General features: G+C 48.7%; 6 protein-coding genes across 6 annotated transcripts; 4 read left to right on the top strand and 2 right to left on the bottom strand.

Annotated features, from left to right (window-relative positions):
* Window positions 1–1,001: 1,001 nt before the first annotated feature.
* Window positions 1,002–2,612, top strand: N7529_003306 (uncharacterized protein; the record flags this gene model as incomplete). The annotated part of the gene is made up of 1 exon (XM_057238833.1): window positions 1,002–2,612. The coding sequence occupies one exon, from the start codon at window positions 1,002–1,004 to the stop codon at window positions 2,610–2,612; it is 1,611 nt and encodes a 536-aa protein (XP_057101444.1).
* A 1,269-nt stretch (window positions 2,613–3,881) lies between these two features.
* Window positions 3,882–8,261, top strand: N7529_003305 (uncharacterized protein; the record flags this gene model as incomplete). Its single annotated transcript, XM_057238832.1, has 1 exon — window positions 3,882–8,261. The coding sequence occupies one exon, from the start codon at window positions 3,882–3,884 to the stop codon at window positions 8,259–8,261; it is 4,380 nt and encodes a 1,459-aa protein (XP_057101443.1).
* Window positions 8,262–9,251: 990 nt separating this feature from the next.
* Window positions 9,252–9,869, bottom strand: N7529_003304 (uncharacterized protein; the record flags this gene model as incomplete). Its single annotated transcript, XM_057238831.1, has 1 exon — window positions 9,252–9,869. One exon carries the CDS (start codon window positions 9,867–9,869, stop codon window positions 9,252–9,254), a length of 618 nt encoding a protein of 205 aa, XP_057101442.1.
* A 1,847-nt stretch (window positions 9,870–11,716) lies between these two features.
* N7529_003303 (nucleotide pyrophosphatase/phosphodiesterase family protein) lies at window positions 11,717–13,898 on the top strand (the record flags this gene model as incomplete). The annotated part of the gene is made up of 3 exons (XM_057238830.1): window positions 11,717–12,148; window positions 12,205–13,471; window positions 13,525–13,898. 3 exons carry the CDS (start codon window positions 11,717–11,719, stop codon window positions 13,896–13,898), a joined length of 2,073 nt encoding a protein of 690 aa, XP_057101441.1.
* Window positions 13,899–16,224: 2,326 nt separating this feature from the next.
* On the top strand, window positions 16,225–18,009 carry N7529_003302 (BCS1 and AAA domain-containing protein; the record flags this gene model as incomplete). The annotated part of the gene is made up of 1 exon (XM_057238829.1): window positions 16,225–18,009. One exon carries the CDS (start codon window positions 16,225–16,227, stop codon window positions 18,007–18,009), a length of 1,785 nt encoding a protein of 594 aa, XP_057101440.1.
* Window positions 18,010–18,375: 366 nt separating this feature from the next.
* On the bottom strand, window positions 18,376–19,442 carry N7529_003301 (glycoside hydrolase family 43 protein; the record flags this gene model as incomplete). The annotated part of the gene is made up of 2 exons (XM_057238828.1): window positions 18,376–19,050; window positions 19,119–19,442. The coding sequence occupies 2 exons, from the start codon at window positions 19,440–19,442 to the stop codon at window positions 18,376–18,378; spliced, it is 999 nt and encodes a 332-aa protein (XP_057101439.1).
* Window positions 19,443–20,644: the final 1,202 nt, after the last annotated feature.

Here is a 20,644-nt window from a genome sequence, read left to right as displayed (position 1 = left end):
TACAATTTAAAAATGTTAGGGCAATAAATCGTTGAATAGTTTATTAAGTCAGAATATAGTAATAGGCTAATATGTTAGGAGTATGAATAGTTCATCAAACATAACTATGTATATGTATAAATATAAAGAATAAACCCTAAAAGAAAAGAGTGACGTGAAGACTGAGCCAATGCAACATTAAAAAACGTGTTCTCCTTGCGTTTCCCAGGGATCCGGCTATTCTTCAAAGAAGAATGTGGAAAAGTACATGTGGGATGGTGTGATTCATTTACCTTGGTGAATTTTTAGATAAATTTTGAAATAGATAATGTATGATAGTAGTAGAATCAAGAGAGAAATAAGGTAGTGATGTACAAGTCAAAGTTCTCCTACACCTAGTACTCTACAATATGTATACCGATGTAATATATTGCATGTGGTTATGCAATTACCAAAAGTAATAATACATCCTTACTCCCCAGGGTCAGCCTCGTGGCACACAGTTGCAGTAGTGGGCTTGGCGGTAATATATTACATTCCTGTAATATTTCACTAATATTTTCTTATATTTTCACATTTTATTGGGGATTTCATTGCTGACGCGGACCAAGAAAGGGGCCCCATCAACCAAAAAAGAAGGTTAAAAAAGTAAAATAAAAAAGTTCCTTTATAAAGAAATCAAAATACCGAGTTTCAAAAGCGGAGGTTTCGAGTCTTCCAGCCAAAAATTGGAGATTGGGAAAAAAACACCTCTGGATCTTTTTTTTACCTTTTAACTTCTTCATATACTACTTGGTGAGTAAAGAACTTCCCTTACACTTCCCTTTCTTCTCCCCTCCCATTTCATACTCTAACATATTTAGCCTCGTTTTCGTTTCTTTTCTTTCCTTTTTACACAATTACTACCAATTGGTCAACCTCGGATATGCAATAGTGTGAATGTGATAGATTCTTTCACTCTTCTTCTACCCGTTACCCGCCTGCATACACATACACACACCACACACCACACACCACACATCATGGACCCTTCTGTCGCACATCGCCCATGGGAGGCCGTCTCAGGGCCGCAAACTCCTGGCTCCTCACAAACGTTACCATCCATCTCGACCTTGACCGCGAATATGCCTGGCACCGGGGCTTCTGCGGAGAAATCCCCCGGCAACTCGTCCTTGAACACGATCGAGCGGGACTCAGGAAATTGGTCAATGCCTCAAAGCACAAGTAGGAGACCTTCGCCCGGCATGGATTGGGAGCGGCGCGGTGCTGACCATGTAGGATCGTCCACCTACTCTACCACCACCAATGGCACAGGCAACTATCCCTCCCTCAGCTTCATCTCTGCGTCGCAACCATCCCCGAATCGCGGCCACCCCGCTGTCGATCGGTCTCCTTACTCTCATGATCAATCAAATACCCCCTCCTCTGCCGGCACTCAACAGCCCTCCCCAAACTTCAATACCCAATCAAACTCCGCCCTCCCCTCCATCAATCAAAATTATGAAGCTCCCTCCCAGCGCGCTAGCATGGCCGAGACAACGACAACAACGACAGAGTCTCGGCGCAGCAGTGTTGACAGTCGTGTCAACCAAGGAATCAGCTCCCTGGCCATCAATCCAGCCTCGCCATACCACAGCACTAATGCATCCCAATCCTCGATCGTGTCCAGTCTACAAAGAGAGAGGGGGATTCCTACCGACATGAACTCATACCGGGGACCGCGATACTCCGGCGGAAGCCAGCCACTGTCTCCGTTGGGCCCTCATGCCAGCGATCCACAGCGCGGCAGCTTCGCAGCCGGTCGCACTGCCCCTGCCATCTCTTCCAACCCTCGGTCGGAGATTTACAACGCTGAGGCACCGACCGCGGGTATGGCATATGCTTTCCCAGACCCGGATATGGCCCGCTCCAGTTCTGTCTCCTCAAAGGGGGGATCGACCCACACGTTCTCCAGAAAAGGCAGCATGGCAGAGTCTATGAACAGCATGTATTCCGAACGGATGCCGCGAGGACAACACGGTAAGATTCATTCACTCGCCCGATGCCCGCGCATCGATACTAATGAGCTTCTGTTTTTACTAGACCTACCCCAAAATGTACACCACCATCACTCCCTACAACACAAAGCAGTGCGCGACCTGATCGGCGAGGAAGACGGCCCCCCGGGCAGCACGCCATACAGTCGGACCCCCGAACTACGCGTAACACACAAACTTGCCGAGCGCAAACGCCGCAGCGAAATGAAAGACTGCTTCGAAGCGCTTCGACTGCGCCTGCCAGCAGGCCAAACCAACAAATCTAGCAAGTGGGAAACCCTCACTCGCGCAATCGACTATATAACACTACTGGAAAAAACAGTCGCTCAATCGCGACGCGACCACAATATAATGCAATCCGAGTTGGACGAGATGCGCGCCCAACTAAACCAGCAAAACGGCGCTTCCCGCCCACCCTCTATCTTCGAGCATCATCAAATGAATCCCAACCAAGTGAACGGACAGCCCCAAGGCCCCGTGTTCGGTGCGTTCGGCAACGGCCAGGTCGCCCAGGAACAGCCGCGCACATTACCGCCACTCATGAATGGCTCGGTCGCGCCCATGCAGGGCATTCAATATACGGATGAGCGGCGGTAGTGAACGCGCAGGATTGGGCTTTCGTTGAGATGCGCTCGGAAGCTGTGTATGAGATATGACGATATGTAGCCATGCTGCAAACCCTATCATCAACGACTTGTTATTCATGTTCTGATATCAATATATCCCCCTAGATGCCCCTGGTCCTGATCTGGGGCTCGTTGAACTTTTGCTTTTCACTCCGAGGAGTTTTACGTGCTTTTATCCATACCCGCAATGTCTGTTTTCTTTTTTGTTTTTGCATCTACCTACTGCATTACTTGAACATGGTGAGAATTGGCTGAGGGGGTTTATATGAACTAAGGAATAAGGAATATGCAAGTGGACTCGAACCCGAGTATGTATCAATTCAAAAAAAGCATCACTTGATGTATTATTTCTCGAGTTTCAAATAAATGTCAAGTCCAATCTCACTGTAAAACATCTGTAGATGAGTACGTACCTGGGCTACTATATGTATGATACTATATCGAGATCAAATTATACATTCAACGCCAACTCTAAGCGTCAGGATTGTTTCAGACTGACGAAAACATCTCTTCACACAATTAGATTATGCCCAAGCACAAAGAAGATAGTGATCTATTTTCGTCGGGTTGAACGATTGGCCCCTCGAAACGCCCAGGCCCCGGCCCGGCGCGTACAAACCGGCCTCAGTCTAGCACTTGCATTAACAACATCCAATCCATCATACTCCCTTCCTCTGCCCCTGGTGATCATTCTGCCAGTCTGCCAATGACGGAACTTCGATCTGTTCACTGCAGCCGCAGGTTGTTTGAGATTGCTGCAGAAACTAACCTGCGACGACAGTTATTGGATGTTAGCGCTCAGGTTGTTTATAGCTCGAGCTTTGCTGCAATGCAGTGATCGGGCTGGACTCTGTACTGCGGGTGATGCTTGACGCAGAAATAAAGCTATTTCCTTTAATCTCGGAGCATTTCTAGTTTCTGGTTGTTTCTTATTTTCTCTTCCTGTCCTTTGCTCTTCACCCTTCACTCTTTATTGTCTTGTTTAGCATCAATAGACCCCATTCAGTTTATTGTACATTGTCTATATTCTTTGAGATCATTGGTTCATATGCGTCATCATCCGAATCAGCCGGAATAATATATATAGGAACGTCTTTGTTCTCAAAGTGCAGTCAACTTCTACTCTTTCATACGCATGTTTCCCTGACACATGGTATGCATCAATCTCGAATCCTACATATCACCAACTAACATCGACCAAACAGATTTCGCTATCATAATCTACTGAGACAGTCTCAATATGATAACTAAACGTCAGACCCCGCAGCCAGCACTGCAAGTCCCAGTTCCGAATTTCCCTTTCTCGTCGCCAATCACCGAGGAAATCGCAAGCCCATCATGTTCCTCGGCAGAGGGACACGACGAACAGAACCGACCATTTGCTTTCTTGTCGAAGGCTACACGGCAAAAGATCGAGGTGCAAACTGCCCAACGGGAAAGTCGCATGCCGGCTACAACACGGGATGCGTCGAGATTGAATATCCGCGGCATTACGAAGAAACGGAAAAGCGTCGCTAAGCCAATCGGGTTGAATCTCGTCACAGACTTTACCTTACCCCCAGCGGCCGCAGCGCAAAAACACATGGTTGCAGAGATAGAGCCAGCGGCGGCGCCATTCGTTGATTTGAATGATCTCAAGCTTCTATGTAAAAGACGAGAACAGGAACGAACTGGGCAAAGATCGAAAGACACATTCAAAAAGAGGATTTCACGCGGATTCAAGCGTGTGCCCAAGGAAACAGATCAGAGGCAAGACGGAATAGGGAATGGTAATCCGTATCTTAATCCCGGAGCCCAAGACCCATTCAATGATATACACGAACAGGCCTTCTCACCATCGGACCGCAATGTCATGATTGGACTCGCTGTACCGAGCGATGAGTCGATCGAGCGATTCAGGGAGGCTGATAGCTCAGGCACACCGCTTACGCCTTCAATTTTCGTTACTTCAGCAAACGAGGAAGCAACTTGGAACTTGTATTCCAATACGAGCAGCGAGATGCTTCGCCCCAGAGTAGCTTCCAGTGTTTACTCCCAACCCACACCGCGCGTTTCGCAATTTGACGCAGATGTTCCACCTGTACCAACCATACCAGCTCAGCACTCAGGTACACAAAACAACGACAAGCAACTGGGTGTGGTAACAAGAAATCAACGCGCATTGTCAGTTGATACCTGGGAAGACATTAGCCTACCGCCGACACCAAACAAAACAGGACAGACACTCACCGTCAACACTAGCCTGGAGCCCGATAGACCCCAATCCCAGGGATGGTGGACATATCTCCTTTCGCCGATTCTTAGCCGCTCTGTCAAATCCCCACTCAGCCCATCTTTCCCCCGGGATTCACCCTCTACTCCGTCAACATCAACCACGCCAGCACGAATAGCACCAAAGGAATGGTGGGACAAGAAGAAAGAAGTTTCCTGCTTCTCGCCGGACACACCGGCAACAATAGCTCCCATCGGCGAACGGGGACGCACGAGTGAATGGCGTGACAGGGAAAAAGAAATCTCATGCTTTTCACCAGATACGCCGGAGACAACAGCTCCCATGGACGAGAAAGCATTTGAGATCACTCAGTCAATGGAAGCCGAAAAGCATCAAAAAGTTGACACCCTGGAACGAGAACGATCTCCCCCGCCAGCCTACGTTTCAAATACCTCAAGCAGACAAAATATAATGTCTTTCATGTTTAGCAACGGTCAAACAATCCAAGGCGAGGCAGCGGAGTATTACCAAGCATGTGCACATGAATTGTTCAGCAAAACGCCCTATTTTCCATGCTTGAACCACGTCTGCTCCATAACGCCTGTCAACGTTACTATCCCCGCAGGAGCGGATGGCAATCGAAGGTTGGCTTTTGCCGGAGTCGATGCATCGCATCCGTATGATGGACTGTCAAGTCTCGAAGAGACAAGCGGAAACTACACGCCAGTGGCCAATTCGACTACAACAACCAAAGATGCCGGGTTGCTTATTGATGTTGACTCGCCACGCTCTATCAGTGTTACCCCTACTATGGCTCCGTCTGCACATGCGGTTCATGCGAAGGAGGCGCAGGTCCAGTCGCCTGCATCTGCTACAAGTGTTGATTCTTGGGATGCTTCCATTACCAGCGATGATGAGAAAGATCATGTACCACCACCTATTTCCAGAAAGGCTCCGCCACAGCGTTCTTCTCAGCCTGTTGTTGCGGCTCCCGTTCCTGTGCCAATTGAACCGACCGAAGGAGAGCTTCCAGCTCAAACTACGCCAGCTCCAGTTCCAGCTGCTATTCCCATGCCCGGGCCCGCCCAGGTCGCTCCGCAGATTGTTACCAACGTGCACTACCCCTCGCCCCCGCCACAGCTGGTTCAGCAGCAACCGATGATTGTGTCACACTATGTGCCTTTTTTCCCTCCAAATCAACCTGGACAGCCGACAGGTCCGTTAGTGCCGGAAGCAGTGCCCCAAGAGCAACAGGGTCCACAGGAGCAGTCACGAGGAATTTCAGATGGACCGCTTACCCAAGAAGCTCCGTTAATGTCATCAGGGTCGGAGTGGCCATGGGGAAAACGGGGACAGGCAGGGAAAACGCCTCCCCAACCACAGCGTCAAACATCTATTCCCCAAGAGCAATTCAACGGGTTTGAATGGGCGTACGATCAACAGGAAACATCGCACTCAGCTCCGGGTACGCAAGCGTCACCTCAAACTTCTCAGGTTCCTCCTGCCAGTGATGAGAAACCAGCTCCCCAACAATTGCGGCGAGCTTCCACTCAACGACCAAACCATTTGCAAAGACCGGTTGTTGTTCAGGGCCGGCAATCTGGGTCTGGATGGCCGTTCGTCGAAAAGGCTCATCCTCACTCGAACGCACCGCCGGTACCAGCTATGCCTCAAACATTGCCCAATGAGCCAGCGCTTCAGCGACAAGTACAACAATCAGAACAATCCGTCGATCAAGATCAACCAATTGTGTCCGACGTGCCGCATGGAGAGCGAGAACTACCCGACGGGTCTGAATTGATTCCTCCCCAGGCACACTTGCCAAAGTCTGAACCCATCTCTCCCGGTTTCCAGCGTGCAGCTGGTGGCCCAGGCTCCATTCCAATGGATTATATGCCGGCACCGGCTCCTGCATACACGCAATTGCCCAAAATTGCTTCCATTCCGCCACAGTATGGGCTCCATCCACCCTACCAGCCTACATATGTAGAAAATGCGACGATTGTTAATCCTGGTGGTGCGATTGGACCCCATGAAGCTCGACGCCGCAGGCTGGAGGAAGAGGACAAAATAGGCCGAAAGACCTGTGGCCTGCTCAGCCTATTCAATAAGAAAAACGGACGTCCTGGGCGCGAAGGTCGAACTCGACGCAGATGGTACTTTCTTATCTTTATTTTTTTCTTCGCCATTGTGATCATTGCCATTGTTTTGGCGGTCACATTGTCAAGGAAAGGAGCCTCTTCAATCGTTCAATCTCAGTGGCTTAATCTCACCGGGTACCCGCCCATGCCAACGGGCATTGCGACACTCGCTGGCACTGAGGCTCAGGTTGAAAAGTCAACATGTATCACCCCGTCTTCAATGTGGAGTTGTGCTTTACCCAAGGCCCAACAGGAGTCCAATGAACCATACGATGCAAATCAACCCAACTTCCGCGTCTTCATCGGCTTCCGCAATGGCACCTATGATAACAGCACTGATTTGTCTAACTCGACCCACAGTCTACGCAGGAGAGATGACCAATTCGCTTTTTCACCCGCTGCCCCCAGCAATGCGGATCAAAGCTTCTTGGGTCAATACACAGACAACAATACCATACCCTACTCGGGCGAAGAGACACCATTCTATATGTCAATGCTTTCACCTGTATCCCTCTTATCAACAGATATCTATCGTCGTTCCGTCAAATCCAATGAAACATACTTCCCTAACATCTCATCTATCATTCTCGCACCAGACGAGAACTACGACGGTTCAGCAGCAGCCGCGATGCTCTATCCACTCCCTTCAGCGCAGCCGGTCCGTCTTTACAACCGGGGCCAGTCTAGCGAGCACTACGGCTTCTACACTTACTTTGACAAGTCGATTTTCCTGACCTCCCAGACCACCATCGAGGTAGGCGACACCAACGGTGGGACAACACGAGACAAGGCAAAATACCGCTGCACCTGGTCGCAAACCCGATTCCTGGTCCAGATTTGGACACAGGGTAGCAAAATGAACCGCCAATTATTTCCCTACAGCAATATTACAGCAACAAGTACCTCATCCGCCGCAACACCGACGTCAACAAGCTCCAACTCCACATCATCCTCTTCAGCAACGGACTTCTCCCGCCCAGGCTCATTCCCATACCCAGTCACCATAACGGTCGACCGACATGGTGGTGCGGAGAAAAAGAAAATGGTATACTGCTACCCCGTTGAAGACGACGGACACTACAATATCACGGGTGGGCAGCTGCAAATCGAGGATCGGGGTGTGGGTGGTGAACTGGTCAACCCTGCTGAGGGTCTTTTCAAGGGTGTTAGTGGGATTACGAATACCACGACGGAAGATTACGGGGGTGTCGACGGTGGCACTGGGGGTTGTGGGTGTCAGTGGGTGAACTGGATTTCGACTTTGTAGGAAATCTTTTTCCGATCATGAAGCGGTCTGCATGACTGGTGTTCAAAATTACGTTCTCTTTTTTCCTTTCTTTTTTCATGCTTCTACTTTACTGCGTTGCATTGCCTCTAGCGTTGGTGGTTATCTGCTCATTTTTCTTGTGACCCATTCCAGGAATGTTATTCATACGAGGATCCTGGATACCCATCCGAAAATGCAAATAATTACATTTCATATATGTCCGGAGTGTTCATCAATTGTATCAAATCATTGACCAAGCTCGCCATAAATACATATATGTACGAATGTAGTTAGATGTAGTTCGAAGCAAATCCCGAACCCAATGTTACATCAAACCTAGATCCAAAGCTTAAATCAAAGCTAATCTGCGCTTTTTATATCCGCTTAAAAGCTTTCAACGGCTTTTGGATTTTTCTGCTTTTCTATCAATAGCATATGACCATGAGAGTACCTGATGTTGCATTTTGCCACCGAGTTTAGAGTTTGCTATCAAAGTCTATGAGTCGATGAGTTTTGCAATCTGAAGCGTAGTAGGAATGGCTGAGAGGGGGTTCCAGGGGGCACAATCTGCCCTGGAGTCTGTTGAAAAATTCTCAATTCTATCTTTGGTTTGCCCTGGGCTTTCTACTTGCGGACGGGCGTAGATTTAGAGACTATTTCGCCAAATTTGAGAACCTGCTACGCTACAACCACAAAGATTCAATCATTGAGAAAGCGATGTTTGAAAGAGCTTTTTTGGATTATAATTATATTAAGCACTAATTAGTTCCCACAAAATCAAATAAAAAAGAAGACAATAAGACATTGTAAACACAAAATCCTCCAACGCCTGCCTAAAGATTCCAGTACTCTTCCTCCAAATCTCCAACACAATCCTTGAACAGCAGTCATTGAATTCATCGCAAGATCGGAGAAGAGACACCAGTCATCACCAGAGCAAAACACCGGCATCAAAGTCATAGCCATAGAGATTAATTAAAGGCGAGACATTTATGCCAGGAACATGACAGCACCGTAGGCCATAGCAGCGCCCATAGCACCGACCTGGGGAATGGTGACCTTGGAGCCGGGGTTGGATGGGGTGAAGCCGGTAGAGCTGGGGGAAGCAGGGGTGTTGCCAGAGCCAGAGCCGGAGCCCGAGCCGGAGCCAGAGCCAGAGCCAGAGCCAGAGCCGGAGCCAGAGCCGGAGCCAGAAGATCCAGAGCCAGAGCCGGAAGATCCAGAGCCTGAGCCAGAGCCGGAGGATCCAGAGCCTGAGCCAGAGCCGCCGCCAACAACGCCGGAAGCACCGGGGGTCTTGCTAGGGACGGAGACAGGGATGGTAGAGCTACCGTGGAGGCAGCTGAAGCAAGGGGCAGTGGAGGTGACAATGACAGTGCCGTTCTTGCCTCCGTGGGTGCCGTTGTTGGGGGTACCGGTGATGATGGGGTGGGTGCCGGTAGAGACACCGGTATGGATACCGGTATGGATACCGGTGGCACCGGTAGCCTGGTGCTTGCCGACGCTCTTGCCGCCGTGGGCAGGGGGCTCGTTCTGCTTGTTGGCAATGCCAGCAGAGACACCGGCAGCGAGGGCCAGGATGGCAACAGAGGGGGCAGTGAAGTGCATGTTGATTGAGCGAGAAAAAGCGATTGAATTAAGAAGTCAGATGGCCTGTCTTAGCGAATGACGAAGCTAATTGAAGGTTAGTATAGAGGCTTGATAATGAGGCACCGCGAGGCCGTAAAAGACTGTGCACAGCTTACCTCGAGTAATAATGCTGATGCGAGTGGGATGGGAATCGGAGTTGAAGTTGAGGCGATGAGCACCCCATACTTATAGACGAGTTAGCTGTCCAAATCCGGTTGATAGATCAATTAAGGTTAATTGGTGATGACATGCAACGACAAAAATTTTCAACTCAAGTATGTGCCTCTCAATTGCCTGTCTGTTCCTACCTGCCCTCGATGGGACCCTTGGTAAAGAGAGCGAAATTCCCATCTTGAGTTCCGCATCCGGAGGTGGGAAGGCAAATGTCACATTGGGGCTCCGGCTGAGGCTCCACCTTACGACCTTGGTACGGTCGGGTTTATCCCGGCGCCGACAGCTTCATGAATTGGCTGTTCGTCCGAGCGAACAGTGGAGATCACTGGGCAAGGTGGAAGATTTCTCCGCGCACGGTAGGGTGAGTGTCACGTGATATGATTTCCCAAATAGGAAACCCAGGAATCGCTTTCAGCCATTTTGCATACAGCACCGCACCATCGAGGAATTCCAGGGAGATCAACGCTACAGCTGTCACATTGAATCCCAAGTGTGGGCCTCTTTGTCTGTTGTCTGGTTTCGGGCAAAAGTTCTCGAAACACGTTGCCCGTCGGCATGTGTGGTGTCTTTGAGACAATGAGTGGGGGAACATCAACCACTCTCAAAGGGTTGTCAATATCTGGATGAGGATCCATAGAACGGCACTAGAAGGCTAGAGTTCCATGGTCTGCTGAGCATATCGATTGTCAATCATGCTTGGTTGTTATGGGCTATAAACACAGATGGATTCGCACTAGATTCGCGAAGTGAGCACCACAAATTATCTATTACTTGTGGCTCCCAGAGAGGAGCAGATTTTGAGAAATACGATTCTGCTCTGGCAATGGATCAATACTCCTTTCTCGGGCCTGTTGTCACAGAACATCCCAGCCATCCCTTTCGTCGTAAGGCTGACATTTCGGCCTCTCAACTAGGAACTAAGTAGCAGCACTGCATCCGGCATTCAGTGGTTTCAATCAACCAAAGATCAAGTCGGTTCAGCTCGGTTTGACTGTAAGCAGAAGGCCAGTGCAGAAGAATCTGTCAGTTGTCACACCCAAAAGCTTCTTTGTATTTGGGCGTCAGCGGCGTTCACGTCAGATCTGCCACCTCCAATTATTGTCATTTTCGATAAACAGAAAGAATGTTGCTACCACCCAAGGTTTGCAGATCGACGCTTCAGGTTGGTGATAGCGTTGGATGTCTTGCACCTTCGTTCTCAGGGGTGAGGGCCACAGTCGTCGTCAGCAGAAATAGATAGACGTGGAGGGATTTATCCCGGTCGCATAATGACCGAGCTCGAATTTTCAATGCTCGCAAATTTGGTGAAAGTCCAAGCTGTTTGCTTTTTGCAGAGAACAAAGCTTGTGTGGAGAAGAAGCGTAGCAACGCAAACGTCTTCAGGGGACAACACCACAAGTAAACATACTATTCTACCTTGACAACTCGTGAAATACACGGAGTCTTCTCTTCCTAATAAATTGAAGTCTTCCTAATAACTTGAAGATCATATTATGTATAGCATTGATAGTCAAAAAGAACACTCAGTACAATTGCAAGTCATGAAGTGCGTAGATCAAACCGTTACGGGTCTTGGCGCTCTCCCCGGCCGATCTCCCTTTCTCCGAATGCCGACGGCCTCTTCTCGTACGTTGTCCACGTCTTCATGAGCAATGCGACGCCAAGACCTTAGTCCTTCTCTCCTTTCACCCGCAAATTACGACAACGATGCATCTTCGTTGCGGTCGCCCTCCGAGCAGGACTCCGACTCCGACGATGATGCCCTCCTCCATCAAAACCGCAGCACCTTGGAACTAGCGGAACATGACCGGGCCGTGCTAGAAGATGAGGAGGAATTGGAGAACCTTTTGACTCGCGGTACCGGACAAGGGATTCGGAGGATATTCAGTCCCCATGGGGGTAGTGTAAGAATCGGAAAAAAGAAAAAGGAACGGCGATCACGGAGGGGGTCCCGCCGTGAGCGAGTCAGTGAAGATGGTGAGCTGATGTATGAGATGGAGGAGGGCATTGGAGATGATAATGCTTCCCTCTTGAGCTGTTCATCACTGGATTCCGTCGACAAGGAAGAGTACACATATGAGCCGGTAAGATGGACTAAGGCCCAAGTTCTACACTCCCTGCTAACACGCATGTTGTCTAGCCACCGAGACCCTCATGGCGGAAGATCTTGTTTATCTCTGCCCTTGTGGTTGTATTGTTCCTCATCCTCGTACTCGGCGCGTACAGAGCCTCCAACGGCGTCCGGGCTTCCCACGCTCATCCTCCGCCCCTTCTCTCAAACGGCACGGCCCTATTCGCACCGACTACCATCGTGATATCTCTTGATGGTTTCCGAGCCGACTTTCTCGGCCGCGGCCTCACCCCAGCGCTGAACTCTCTCGTCGCAAATGGCGTCTCCCCGCAATACATGACCCCCAGCTTTCCGAGCGTTACTTTCCCAAATCACTTCACACTCATGACAGGACTCTACCCCGAGAGCCATGGAATCGTGGGCAATTCATTTTGGGACCCTGTGATGGGTGAGGAATTCTACTACACCAACGCTGCTGTCAGCATGCAACCAAAGTGGTGGATGGCAGAACCGCTCTGGGTAACAGCTGAAAAGCAACACGTAAAAACCGCCATCCACATGTGGCCCGGCTCTGAAGCGCATATTGGAGATGTAGAACCGAGCTTTGTGGACAATTACAACGGCACGGAGGCCTTGTCTCGCAAAGTCAAACGCATTCTTGAATTTTTGGATCTCCCCGGCTCTGAAGATGACCTGCAGGTGGTACCCGAGCGGCCGCAGTTTATCGCGGCTTATGTTCCTGACGTGGATCGGGATGGACACAAATTCGGGCCTAATAGCACGGAGATCCGAACAACAATTTCCGAGGCCGATAAATTGATAGCTGCACTAATGACTGGGTTGGAACAACGCAATCTGACAGATATAGTCAACATTGTGGTTGTATCAGACCATGGGATGGCCTCCACTTCTACTGAGAGACTCATCCAGTTGGACGATCTGATCGATTATGATTTGATAGATCATATTGACGGGTGGCCATCTGCCGGGCTGCGCCCTAAGCGCCCCGAAGATCTGGAAAGCCTCCAGAGGCAACTCGAGAAGATAGCCCCAGATTGGGAGCATGCATTCGAGTTTTATACGAGAGAAACGATGCCTAAACGGTATCATTTCTCGATTAACGAACGCATTGCGCCGTTGTGGGTCATTCCCAAAACGGGCTGGGCTATTGTCAATCACTCAGAGTTCAATGTCAAAGATGCTTTGAAAACCGGTGAGGTATACCACCCCCGGGGAATCCATGGCTATGACCATGAGAATCCGCTCATGCGAGCAATCTTCATTGCACGCGGCCCAGCTTTTCCACATAAGCCCAACAGCCGCGTGGAAGTTTTCCGTAAGTATTCTAATCATTGGTGGAGCGTAATTTGTTCTAATATATCGATTCAGAAAACGTCGAGGTCTACAACATTGTCTGCGACTCTCTCGGCGTCAACCCCCTGCCGAACAATGGCACACTGCGTCTCCCGCTGATGCCAGTCGGTCTCCACTCTGACGAGAGCGCACCTATGCTGGGCACACCTCCTGATCCCCCGGCTCAACCCGCTACAGCCGAAGGGCCACGGACACAAACATCGGTGCCACCATCGGAGCACACTCAGCCACCAAACGACACCCCACACGGTACAGACCACAAGAGTGACGACGAAAAAGGCACAAACTGGTGGGGCCAGCTCTGGAATAAATTCGAAGACTTGAAGAATTGGGCTGGTGGTGTTGCTGATGCCGTAAAGGGCAACCATCCAGAGTCGGAGAGCGAATAATTTTGGTCAATTCTGTCCTTTTGGACTTGTGTTTTGATAGATACCCATACCCATATTTACGTATATAATGTATAAATTTTCGCTGCAATTGATCAGACAGCCTGAGTCAGTTGGGCACAAACAAAGCATTCCTGCTTAAGAAAATAATTGTTTCATCGCCGGTCAAGGATATTACTTTTCAACTGCAGATCATCAGATGGACTTGGTAATCTCTCGCATTGCAACAAAGTCTCGTAACAGTTAATTCCTACCCCATGGACAGTATACTTGATTAATAACGGAGCAAGTTGACCTCGGGAGTTTTAGAGGAAGGCGTGTGGGCGATATATATATGTACAAGGAGGAAGTAAATACTGCACAAAATAGGAAACATTAATTCCCAGGTAGATACGATGAGATTAACGTGCGTATAACCCCCCCTATCTTCTCCTTACGAAGTTATCACTTATTCGGATATTTAGGGATAGCCTAGCCACCAAAGTCTTATAAAGAGCCTAAAATCGCAATCGGCCTATAAATGGTAGCCATGATGCGCTTCACCACAATATGTCGCCTGACGGTGTGCGTCAGACTTTTGTAAATAGTGATCAGATGGGCGAATACTATTGACCAAGGAAAGAGAGACCAGGCCATAACAAAGACTAGTATACCTAGGTAGCCCTGCCAAGGTCAGCCAGCCTTGTAGTCGGCATGAGCGTGCTATAGTCCCAGAGAGAACCGTGGTTGCGATAGATGTTTTCGTGATAACCTCTTAGTTCTAGACCTGTGGTAAGTAATATGCTAGTTGTATATGTCCTTTTTCTAAGAAGTTGTTATTCTCCTTTAGTTTTCGATTACTAGAGGCGTAAAAATGCATCTCACCGTTACGGGCTTAGATCAACGAACACCGTGAATAATAGGATGCGTATTGATAAGCAGGTGCAAATGCCGAGCCTCATTATTTCAAAATTTCGATAACTATATAGCTCTGGAAAATTCCTATTAAAATAGGCGTAAAATGGAGCGTAATAGATTGACTATACCTGGGTCGCCATATGAAGTCGGAGGAATGTTTATACTCGTTTGTTCAAAAAAACAAGGAATGGGTGCCTATCATATCAACCAGCCAAGTGGCCGAGCAGTAACTCGACCATTCCATCTTCCTTGGTCTAGTGGTGATGATTTCCGCTTGTCATTAAAACCGATAAGCGCGGGAGACCGGGGTTCGATTCCCCGAGGGAGAGATTTCTTTTTTATCCAATATTTTTAGTCTGGATCACATACAATATCCCGTTTCGCAAACGATCGACTGATTTTAGAAACAATAGCCTACTACTGTATGACCAACGTGCGGCAGTGCCACCGCGCTTTGGTCAGTCCCACCTTAGATAATTTTCTGACCTTGGACAAAACACGGGCTTTAGGTATCTTTTGTATATGATTTACATATAAAGGGTACTTATTAAATATTCATAACATATCTCACAATACAAGCCATATTTGAGTATTCAAATTAGCTCATGACATCGAAGTAGAGTTCCTCTTATCTTTCATCACCTTGAACATCGATCTTTTTCTAATATATAAATATGTATGCGAAGGTCTCTCAGAGCGTCCGAAAACTATCTGCTTTTAGAAACTTTATACTTCTTATTTTGATATTCTAGAACTAATATAATTGAAATTGTAGCAAAACAAATATGATACTAGATTGATTAATATACTTCTATCTACTTTACGTTCTAACATATTCGAGGATGCTTGATATGTACCTTTGTGTAACTTTATTTACAAACCTCATACAAAAGATACATGAAATCTGAATTTTGTCAAAGGTGAGAAAATTGTCTAAGTTGAGACAGACAAATGTGCGGGAGGCAGTGGTCATATGGTCAGACGGCCCCGGGGCTACTCAATATCTTGTAGTACATATTCCCCCGGAGGCGTCATCATTGCTGCAGCGTAGGAGCTGCCTGCGCCGCCAATGACTCAACTTAGGCAGAAGCCGAAGCCAACAGCGCAACATCAATCCACCCAGGCCAATCCTGGCTTACCACAATGTGTCAGTCGGTACCCAGATGCAGCTTCCAGCTGAACGATCAGCACGAGCGGGCTCTGGATCGGGTGTCCGAGCGTAGATGATACCTAACTGTCATTGAGGCTCTACTGGTTCTGAATTATTATAAAAGAGGCGCAACCTCACTTGATAACTACTGACAATCATCCAAGGGCATCCCATCCCATTTTTTTTTTCTCTTCAATTGGGTTGGTATACCCCAATAACCCCCATCAACACATTTGAAATTATTCGGGGGTTAACCACGGGCCATTTGAGAGCCCACGGATCATGGGTTTCAACCAGACCTCAACCACGGCGGGGCCGCTGTCCACCTCGGATTCAGCAATGCTGGAGGCCCTTGTCCCCGGCTTCGGTTTTATTTCACAAATGTTGATGTCTTATCTCAATTTTGACATCAACGCCTACTTTCAACTCTTTGTTGCGCTCACGGTCTTTAGTGCAACCATTCGATATGTTTTCTTTTACGTTTGGGAGCGCTTCAGTGAATTTTTTATCTCAACCGCGGAGATTCGTTTAGATGATGAGATCTTTAATTATCTTATGTATTGGGTCTCACGTCAGCCGCAAATGAAGCAAACAAATCGGTTTGTCGCTGGTGTCAAGGCTAATGCCTACCTAAGCGACGATGACAGCGACAACGAAGACGCAGATGATATGGACGACTTCGAGTGGGAGGAGGAGACTGTTGGGAGCACAAAAGAGTCCTCCTTCGATACATACTGGGCCAAGGTCGTCAGTCGCGACAAGTACAAGACCTTGCAATTCACACCCGCCGAGGGCTCTCACTACTTCTGGTACAAGAACCGTCCGTTGATGCTCACGCGCTCCAATCAAGAAGGGAGTACACGATACATATTGAACAATGAGCGGCTGTACCTTTCTTCCTTCGGTCGGAACCCAGGAATTCTCAAACAGCTCCTGGCCGATGCACAACAGGCCTACGTCGAACGCGATGGGAACATGACCGTCATCTATCGCGGTGGGAGGTATTCCGCCGGGCATTCGTACTATTGGATCCGGTGTATGGCTCGTGTACCACGTCCTCTTTCCACCGTCATTTTGGATCAAAGCCAGAAGGACGATTTTGTTGATGATATCAAGGAATACTTGCACCCTCGCACGCGGCGCTGGTACTCTAACCGCGGAATTCCATATCGTCGCGGATACCTACTCCACGGCCCACCAGGTACTGGCAAAACCAGTCTTTGCTTTGCCGCAGCAGGACTTCTTGGATTGAAGCTCTACCTGCTCGATCTGAACTCCACATCTTTGGACGAGGAGAGTTTGTCCACTCTTTTCTCTGACCTGCCGCGTCGATGCATCATCCTTCTCGAAGATGTCGATTCAGCAGGTATCACGAAAACTCGGGGGGCCACATCTGCGACCGATACCCCAGCGATTGTCGCTACCACCGATGATCTCAAAGCCGCGGCAGATGGAAAAGTCGTGACCGAAGAGCCAAAGAAGGGCGGAGTTACTCTGTCGGGACTTTTGAATGTGATTGATGGTGTTGCTGCTACGGAGGGCCGGATCCTCGTTATGACCACCAACCACGCCGAAAAGCTGGACCCTGCCCTTCTACGCCCCGGGCGTGTCGACATGACTATCACATTCGGATACACAAGTGAAGCAGATATCAAGGAGATGTTCACCTCGATCTATATGACGATGGAGAGTGACATGGTACGTGCAGCGGGGTCGGTAACATTCACCAACGGATTCGCGAAGTCTCCCACAAACAGCATCCTGGCCAAGATTACGAAGACAAAGGGGGAAATTGACCAGAAGCCCAATGGTGTCATCGGGACGGAAAAGAAAGACAAGAAAAAAGAGCTCCAGACTCACCTCGAATCTCTTCGCTCACGCATCTCCGCCTTGGCAGTCGAGTTTGCAGCGGTTGTTCCAGCTGGCGAGTTCACTGCTGCCGAAATCCAGGGTTATCTCCTCAATCACAAAGAGGTTCCCGAGAAGGCGATTGAGGGTGCAGCCGAGTGGGTGCAAGCTTTGCTTGAGAAGAAGCGTGCCAGAGAGGAACAGGAAAAATCTTCTTAGATGCGTGCGGGCATGCCTAAAATAATACAATTACCTACAAAATAACTTGATTCTTCTTGTTCCGTTGAGTGCTAGTCTTCCTCTATCAAATATGTAAATCACCATATCCCCCCTGGGTGACCGGAACGAGGGAACTTGTCAACCGCACCCGCGATTTCCGATTTTACATAAGATATATCCCAAGATACCTTATGGAGGCTGGATTCGGGAATAGTCCTATCTGCGAAAAAAATATCAACGAGTGCCATTGGTATCATATATCATCATCATGTGCAAGCCCTGAAGCCTGGGGTATATAATCAGTAGCATCAGAGAAACAAAAATTCAATCAGAAACAGAAACTCCACAAGAGACAATCAAAACACATCAAGCAATGAATGGTGTTTGCCCAGTGATAGTCACATCTGCGGCATACATGCAGCGACTGGTCTTCGCATCAGAGCAGAAACCGTGGAACAGCATACGATCGCCACAACCACAGACTGTTGCACCGCCAGGCGAAATCAAACCAGTGTTCGCGGAGTTAATCAGGGGAACGTTGGTCTTAGTGTAAGGACCAGTGATACTGGAAGCAGTTGCCCAGCGAACATCGTACTTAGGATCCGTGAAGCAGTGCGTAGAGTAGAAGAGGAAGTAGGTATCCCCGTGCAAGATAAGATTGGGCGCCTCAACAAGCGGGCCATCATTATCAGCAGTACTGCGATCGAGAATTTGCACTGCATCGCCCACGGGGGTTACGGCATCATCGGCAAGCCTCTGCAGCAAGATAGGTGTTGCGACAAGTGGCTCGACGCCATTGTTGCAGTCACCCCCGTTTCCGATGCTATTGCCATCAACTTTGAAGACTACGTATCGCGTGCCATCCTTATCCAAGAACCCTGCTGGATCGATTGATCCACCCTGGTCAAGACGACAAGAGAGAGGCGAGTTGCTTGGCACGTATGGACCTGCAGGGTAGTCTGATACGGCAGTTCCAACGCAGTGATGCCTGACCATTGATTTAGCTTCTCCAGAGTAGTACATGACATACTTTCCGTCGTTCTGTGGAAGTTAACATTTGCTCTCGGTGGGCTAGTCTCTTTCTCCTTTTGGAAGCAGGGGTAACTTACTCGCAGAATGACATCTGGAGCCCAGTGATCGATGGCTGTCTCCCATGTTGAAAGGGTGGGGAGGGCTTCAACATCAAGTAGCGTCCATGTAATAAAATCGTCTGATCTTGCGACTTGGATCCGCTTGCCGTTGCCGTTGGTGCCAAAAGCGTACCATTTGTTATCTGCGGCTTTCATGAAGCTAGGATCGGGAAAATCGCTGTTCAGACCCAGCCATGGCCCCTTTGCTCGCTTTTGGAATAATGGAGAGCCCAGTACGGCTGGGAGTAGACATAGGGTTACCAAAACCCACATGGAGGGGAATATGATTGTAGATCGATACATGTTGGTCGACTAGTTAGGGCAAGGAAAAATAAATTAAAAGATTTGCTGATTCTGAAGATCCCAACATGATAGACATGACAGGGAAGGGGAGGCCTTCTTATATGTAGATTCAAGCGCCATTGCTCGAATTTGATGGGACAGGCTCCAAATTGGACTTAGGGTACCAAGAAGCCCAAAAAAAGTAAGACTAGACCCTCGGGGTCTACTTGGCTCCGAGAGGGATGGGTGTGCAGTGGACAGCAAAGGGAGAGAATAAACAGCCGCACGCCTGATATGGAGATCCCATCAGGTGGCACACGAGAGCCGGCTAAGACTAGTCTAGGGGATCCACTCATGTACGAGCTCGTGCTGGGTTGTGTTAATTTTCAAGAGCCCAACTATCAGGATGCGTTGTTTATTGTTTAGTAGCTGAAAGCTAAAAGATAGGGTGGAAGTAGGGCACAGCCGGGGGGGGGGGGGAAGATGCACGGGGCCAAGGGAAAGGGTCCATCCAGGATTCAACTAGGTACAAAGAAGAGATGTGGGGACGTCTCTGACTATTAATTTGTTGAGGTCAAGAATAAATCCGATGATTATGAAAATGATTGGGTAGTGCCATGCGGAACCACGTTGGTGGAGTCTATATCCATGTCCTTTGCCACGACATACATATCTAGTCTATAAAGGCAGTGAGATCTTGCGAGATTCTAGAGACTCAGGGATTAATTTGAGACGGTCTCATTCCCGGGATCTGTTTCCCATGGCTATGTATGATGCAATGGGGAATCCACATTTGAAGCTCGCTAGAATACACTTGGTGAAATCAGAGGATACAACTATTAGGTTGGTAGATCCTCTATGAGGGAATCGGAGTTAATCTGCATGTGGGGGATGACGGACGGTACTTGGATCACATCGCCAAGATCGGCCACATACGGCAAGGCACTATGGACGCAGCCCTAGTTGGTTAGGTTACGGTGATCCTAAAGGTCAAAGCTTTGCGAAACCCAGTAATAGGAAGTATGCCTTGAGTTTGGGATATCCATTATTGTTATTGGCGAAAAATCGGATCGGAGTTATGATGCAAGGGCGAGAAAAATAAACCCCTCGCACCAGATGTTGGAAATCGAGACAGAAAAGCGCGAGGTCGGCTGAGATATTAATGCATACATATGCACTTCTAAGCGACAAAGACGTATGGTACATCAGACGTACCCGATCTT

Source organism: Penicillium soppii, assembly GCF_028829465.1.
Source record: "Penicillium soppii strain IBT 18220 chromosome Unknown utg000003l, whole genome shotgun sequence".
Classification (NCBI taxonomy): Eukaryota; Fungi; Ascomycota; class Eurotiomycetes; order Eurotiales; family Aspergillaceae; genus Penicillium; species Penicillium soppii.
This window is presented reverse-complemented; position numbering and strand designations above follow the sequence as displayed.